This window comes from Microtus ochrogaster, chromosome 16 (assembly GCF_000317375.1).
Source record: "Microtus ochrogaster isolate Prairie Vole_2 chromosome 16, MicOch1.0, whole genome shotgun sequence".
Taxonomy (NCBI): Eukaryota; Metazoa; Chordata; class Mammalia; order Rodentia; family Cricetidae; genus Microtus; species Microtus ochrogaster.
In genome coordinates, this window is record NC_022018.1 from 7,538,574 (window position 1) to 7,545,186 (window position 6,613).

Sequence of the window (6,613 nt, forward strand, 5' to 3'; positions counted from 1 at the left end):
AGCCTGTCCTGGAACTATCTCTGTAGACCAGGCTGGTCTCGAACTCACAGAGATCCGCCTGCCTCTGCCTCCCGAGTGCTGGGATTAAAGGCGTGCTGTGCGTCACCATGTCCCGGCTTTGTCTAGTATTTTTGTCTGTATGATATGCTTCGTTAAAATGTTTTCAGAAGCAGAGTTTGAAGAGATCTAATGTAAGGTGTGTGTATAAAGCTGCTGTGTTTACATTCTAAAGTGCAGCTTTTACAGGACTTGGTGAGGCGCTCCACTTACTTTTAGTTTAGACACAGCCATTGTTCTATTTTAAAAATAAATCATTTCCAAAATACATGACTTCTTTCGGAGCTGTTTAGAGAGAGCGGAAACAGTCCTGCAGAGCACTGTTGAAAAACCCAGGATATTCCTCTGGAAATATAGCTTTCCAAATTTAATTTAACTGAGGCATGCCTTGCCAAATAAAACTTTTTGTTGTTGTCTTTGTTTCAAAAGGAGCTTTCTAAAGCCATCAAAACATTAGTGGCAGAGCTATTTGTTTAAACCATCGCTTCAAAAGCCAAAGGGCTAGCTGGTTTTGTGGGTATCACAGAGTCCATGTGTTTGGCAGTTTATATAGGCGGAAGGAAGTATTTATTGCAGCTACTATTATGTTTTTTTTATGTATTTTCTTATTTGGTCACATAATAACCCAGGGAGGGATACAATAATCTGGTGTTGTGGCAGGGTAAGTCACTTGCCTGAGGACAGAAGACTGTGAAGGAGAGAAAGTGTGTGCGTGCGTGCGTGCGTGCGTGCGTGCGTGCGTGCGTGCGTGCGTGTGTGTGTGTGTGTGTGTGTGCCAGGGAAGTGGAACAGCAGGGTAGGTTCAAACAAGCACAAAATATTCTAAAGTGGGGTAATTGGGCTCTATCTTGGGCTTACCCCTGGTGGGAATGGGTTTCTTCATGTTCTGGCAGAATGGAGGAGCAGTGGTATGTGTCTGGTGTAGACCTTCAGTGACTGTACCCAGACAGGACTAGTGCAGGCTGGAACTCACAGCCCAGCGCTAGCTACAAAAGCCACCGGGTCTGACCCCTTCACGATCCTTACCTCAGCAGATGATAGTGTCATCGGCAAAGACTGTGAGCTCTTGCAGAAGGAGGCCGTGTGTGTTCACATCGGTCTCTCCCATTTAACCTCTGGCTCCACACAGTCAAGGGCTAGAGGCAGATTCTGTCTCTGCCACTTCCTGTGGACCTGAGTGGAACGGGTCTCAGCCTCAGGCTAGTGGAAGCCTTTGACAGCATTGCCTCATTCGCCTGCTTCCTTCTCGAGAAGGCGACACATTGTTGTTTTTTTTATTCACAAAATCACTAGGATTCTTCAGGTTTTGATAATTTCTTTGTTTGACCATTAAAGTGCCAACCCAGAGAGGCACCGGGTTATTGGAAATCTTTGAAATAAGGAAACTAAGAAATAAATCTAATTGTGAAATTGGCTCCTGATCCTAGTCGTAGAACAAGAATGTTTTTGACCTTCCTAGTGCTGTGACCCTCATGTTACAATGACCTCCAACCACAAAATTATTTCTGTTGTGACTTCAGACCTGTGACTTTGCTACTGTTATGAATCGTAATGTAAATATCTGTGTTTTCCAATGGTCTTAGGCGACCGCTATGAAAAGGTCATTTGAACCCCCCAAAGGGGTCTTGACCCACTGGTTGAGAACAGTCGGAAGCATCGTCCGTGACACACAGCAAACTCTCAGGAAGTGTTGTGTGGTGGGCTGGGCTGTGTGATTGCTGTCAGCCGCTGTCACAGGCAAGTCTTGGCAGTGTTAGAGCAGTCCGCTCAGAATATCCCTTCCGCCTTGAGCAAACTGCACACCCGCAGAGCGTCACAGAGAATGTGTAAACTGTACTGCAATTTTCCAGTCTTCCGGACTGCACTTTAATCCACTGAAATTTAATTTCAGGTAAAACACGGCTACTCTAAGAGAGTCTGGTGTACGCTTGTGGGGAAGATCTTGTATTATTTTCGCAGTCAAGAGGATAAGGTATGTATGGTCTTATTATCCCAATGAATGAAAGAACTTTGCTTGTGGCAGCTTAAATGTATTCGTTTTTTGACTTTTCTGTTGCTAGGCAAATACTAGAATTTTGGGGAATTTTGGGGAATTTTTGCTGGTATATTTATAACTGGGGTAATAACTTACCCTTGATTGTAAATTTTCGCTCAGTGATTTTCACCCACCACCCTTCCTAAGAGCCGGGAGAGCAAAGCTTTCTTTCATTCCCCTCAAGCCTTCACTTTGCCATGCTCCCCAGTGTTCTGACAGATTAGATGAAGCTAGGAACAGCCAAGAAGGACAGCAGGGGAGGAAAAGGAATCCGGGTCGTCGGGTCCTCAGATGCCCGGATACTGTTCATCCGTCTGTCCCTCTGTATTCTGTCTTCTCGCTTCTACACTATTATCCCCAGGAACATGAGCAATCTTCACTTTGAAAGTAGAAAGATGGGCCGTCTGTCAAAAGGGAAATGGCCACCAGTCATTGTAGGCTCTCAGTAGTACCACTGTAATATCACCGTGACTACATGGAGTTAGCCACGCTCTGTGGGCCACATGTAAATGATGGTATTAGCTCCAAGCAACAGCAGCCCGCAGCTGGTTAGTTTGTTAATGATACTAGACTTGGGCCAGTGACCATATGGGTCAGTTATATCCCTGGTCTCTTTTCACAGGCTGTGCTTTCAAGTCTACCAGCTGTATTTAACATATGGGCCATTGTTTCCTGCATTGCTCGTGGGATGGGGTTCCTCAGAAAAATGTACATTAGCTGGGCATGGTGGCGCACACCTTTAATCCTAGCACTCGGTAGGCAGAGGCCAGCAGATCTCTGAGTTCAAGCCTAGCCTGCTCTACAAAGAGATTTCCAGGACAACTAGCGCTGTCACAGAGAAACCCCATCTCAAACAAAACAAAACAAAAATAGAAAAAGAAAAGAAAATTGAGGTTTTGATATGGAATTAGGGACACATGACACATGTTGGGGGAAACTATTGGAAGGTTCAGTAAGAGAGTTATTTCCAGAGAAGTTGAGGGGCTAGAGAGGTCAGGGACGGATATGTCCCTAGTGGCCTTCTCCTTCTGGATGTGTCCCACTCTCTCGAGTTTACAGAAGCTCTAGACACGTCACAGCAGCTGGGGACCAAGCCCCAACACATGGGCCCTTGGGGGCGGTACTTCATATCCAAGCCAGAACATACAGTGAATCCCATGACGCAATAATAACTGATTTAAACGTTGAGGTGACGAAGACTAGGATGTCATGGGGCTGCTGTGCCCGGAGCTCCTGATTAGCGGAGTACTGTTCTGTTTAATAGCAGAATTCATTTTCTTCACATTTTTAAAAACCTGCTTTTTATTATCAATGTGACCTTTTGCCTGATTATTTTACTCTTTTCCTACCTTTCTTTTTTTTTTCCAAAAGTGTAGATGAGTTTACATCTTTTTTCAGAAGTAAACTCTGTTTAGTTCTCAGAATAATAGCTGCTCTCTGTGAATTTATTACTCATTTACTGAGTAAAGACTCGCACTGTGGGGCTGGGGAGCTAACACAGCAGTCAGCAGCACTGGATGCCCTTCTAGAGGACCTGGCTTTGCTTCCCAGCACCCACACGGAGACACCCATCACCTGTAGCTCCAGTTCCAGGGACACCCCTTCTGGCCTCTGCTGGCACCCACTGACACATGGTACACACAGAGAGACACACACACACGCACAGGAAATAGAAATAATTTCTAAAAAGTGTCAAAACCACATTCCATGTGAACGATAACATGTTTAATTAAATCACCTTTACTATTACCCAGTGACCAGGTGGGTGTTATTTTGCTTTCTGCGCCCTATCCCAGTAAGATGTCACTTTTCATCGGCTTCTAGAGGAAGTGCAAGTGCAGCCGTGTGACTGTCTGTAACAATGTCCCAGGCAGAAGGAGCACCCACTGCAAAGGCCCTGAGGCAGGAGCATACCTGCTGTGTTTAGAAAAGGGGGGAGGTGTCCACGCAGCTAGACTGGAACCTCTTTGGAAAGACTAGTGAGAGGCGAGGTGAGGCCATCCTTAGTAGGTCAAAGTGAAACGCTGGCTTTCTAAGGGAGACAAAATTTTACCTCTGTGTTGGTGGGGTTTTCAGTAGGCCTCAAAATTAAACTGACACAGGACAGAGAAAAGTATACAAATGTATTGGATGTACGTTGTGTAGGGCACACAAGGCTTTGTCAGGAAATGAAGACGCTATGAAACTGGACACCTAGGAAACTGGACAAAGAGCAGTAACTTGGGAAAACAGGGAAAGGCCCAGGGGACAGGTTGTTGTAGCTGACTGGGCAGAGAAGTGCCTACCAGGATAGGCGGGGCTGAACAGGAGTTTCTGTATAAGCTTCCCATCTTAATGCTAAGATTGTTTTCAAGCTTGTTACCAAGAGCATCTTCCATATGGGGTTTTAATCTCCTGCCCTGAAGGAAAAAAAGGGGGGAGACAGAGTGTCGCCCCTTGCACCTGCATTTTTGTTTCACTTTGAAAATTGCTATAGTTCAAAATAAACTTGAGGCCGAAGAGGTGTCTTTTGGCACGCCGTGTCCTGCTGCCTCCAGCTTTTACTGTCTGAGACGAGACACACTGGAGGGTTTTTCAACAGAGCCAGCACATTGTTTCCCCTGTCTCACAGGACACGAGGCGTCTATGTAGAAACAGACCGAAGGGAGTGAGGAAGATTCTAATTAGAAGACGGTTAGCCTAATCCGGTGCAGGGAGAGCTGTGGTCGGTGGTGGCTGTGGCACGCTCAGGAGAGACCATACCTTTCCAAAGACCTGTTGAGAGAATTTATGTCAGGGAAAGAAAGGGGTCAGTGACGCTGTCAGTGGTTTTGGCCCCAACTTTTGGAAAGATGAAGTCACCAAGTGCGGTGGGGCAGTCTGGGAGGAGCAGGTGGTTGAGGTGGACGTGTTGAAGGGAGTTTGAAACGCTGTTTGACATCTGAGCCCAGACCGTGAGTCTGGAGTTAGGCATTCGGGAGTAGCTAACATCTGCCGGGACTGAAGCCATGAGCTTGGATAAGATCACCCACCGTGTGTGTAGGTGGTCAGGACAAAGAGTCCAAGCATGGAGCCCTGGAATGCATCATAAAATGGATGATAGCTCATGTCTGTGTTTAGAACGGGCTTTTTCAAAGAATTGCAGCCAGGCGGCATGGGACAAATGCCTGTAATCTCTGGACCCAGGGAGTCACTGCAGGGGATAACTGCAGTGCCTGGATGTGTAGTGAGACATTGCCTCAACATACTACACCCCCCCCTCCCCGCGCGACCCTCCAAAAAAATTCTTGCTATTGCAAACCTGGCCAGATGTTTAAGAAGTTATAAATCTGAAGAATGCTCTGTGATGTTCTTAACTAACATAAAAGTTTTTTAAAACGTGCTGAATAACCATCGTGGAAGACATGTTTATGTTAGTCAATAAACGAATAGGTAAAATTTAACAAAGCTACTTGTAGGACAGTTTTCTTACCCTTATATTGCAATGGAAGAACCACTGTTTTTCTCCAGGACGTGTTCCACACTTTGATAAGTAGCCTGAGAACATTAGACATTTATGAGGCCTGAGGTGACCGTCATGTCAACTGCCTAGTTAATTTTCCTGTGAACAATATGGAGCCTGTGTCTACACTTTACCTTTTGATCCGCGAGCCCTACCAAACCTCTCTTCAGTTCAGTGAGGAACACTGAATCCCCGGGGTATTTTGGCTGAAGTATTGCTAGATCAGGAATCAGTCGTTCGAGTCCAGCGGAATAACCTGACGCACTCATCCTTGCTCGTTTTCTCCTCAAGTGTTATGTGCCCTCTCCTCACTTGCTTGTTGCATGTCACAGTTGGGGTTTCTGTTCGTTGCTGTTACGTTTGTAACAAAGTGGAGGACCAGATTTCAATGAGTCAATCATTTTTTTTCTTTGTTTGTTTGTTTGTTTGTTTGTTTGTTTTGGATTTTTCGAGACAGGGTTTCTCTGTGGCTTTGGAGCCTGTCCTGGAACTATCGCTGTAGACCAGGCTGGTCTCGAACTCAATCATTTTTTTAAGCATGCCTTTTAAAAGGAAGAAGGCAGAGGACCATTATAGCTTCCTGACCATTGCTAACCTTTGCTTCAGTTTCCTTTAGGTCAGATCAAGCTCTGGGAGGCCAAGGTGGAGGAGGTGGACAGGTCCTGTGACTCCGATGAAGACTATGAAGCCAGTGGACGTTGTCTGCTCTCCACCCACTACACCGTCGTCATCCACCCCAAAGACCAAGGCCCGACATACCTGCTGATCGGGTCCAAGCATGAAAAGGTGAGTAGAGCCTTGGGGTTAGTCTGCAGGAATTCAGACTTCCTACTCGGGATATTAATGATTTCAAGCCAATTTTATGGAAATTAGAACAGATTTGCGGGGTGGGCTTTAATATCTGTTTGGTTTTTTTTTTAAGATTTATTTATTATGTATACAACATTCCTTCCATGTATGTTTGTATGCCAGAAGAGGGCACCAGATCTCATTATAGATGGTTGTGAGCCACCATGTGGTTGCTGGGAATTGAACTCAGG

The 6,613-nt window shown here is 45.7% G+C and overlaps 1 protein-coding gene across 2 annotated transcripts in view; it reads left to right on the forward strand.

Moving 5' to 3' along the window:
• Plekhh2 (pleckstrin homology, MyTH4 and FERM domain containing H2) overlaps positions 1-6,613 on the forward strand; it is a 110,776-nt gene that overhangs the window by 69,583 nt on the left and 34,580 nt on the right. For both annotated transcript variants that reach the window (XR_003377581.1, XM_005354681.3), the window contains 2 exons: positions 1,949-2,029; positions 6,180-6,359. Coding sequence is in view for 1 of the 2 variants with exons in the window: in XM_005354681.3 (XP_005354738.1) it covers positions 1,949-2,029; positions 6,180-6,359 (261 nt within the window). In the remaining variant the exon portion in view is untranslated. The remainder of the gene's footprint in view (positions 1-1,948; positions 2,030-6,179; positions 6,360-6,613) is intronic.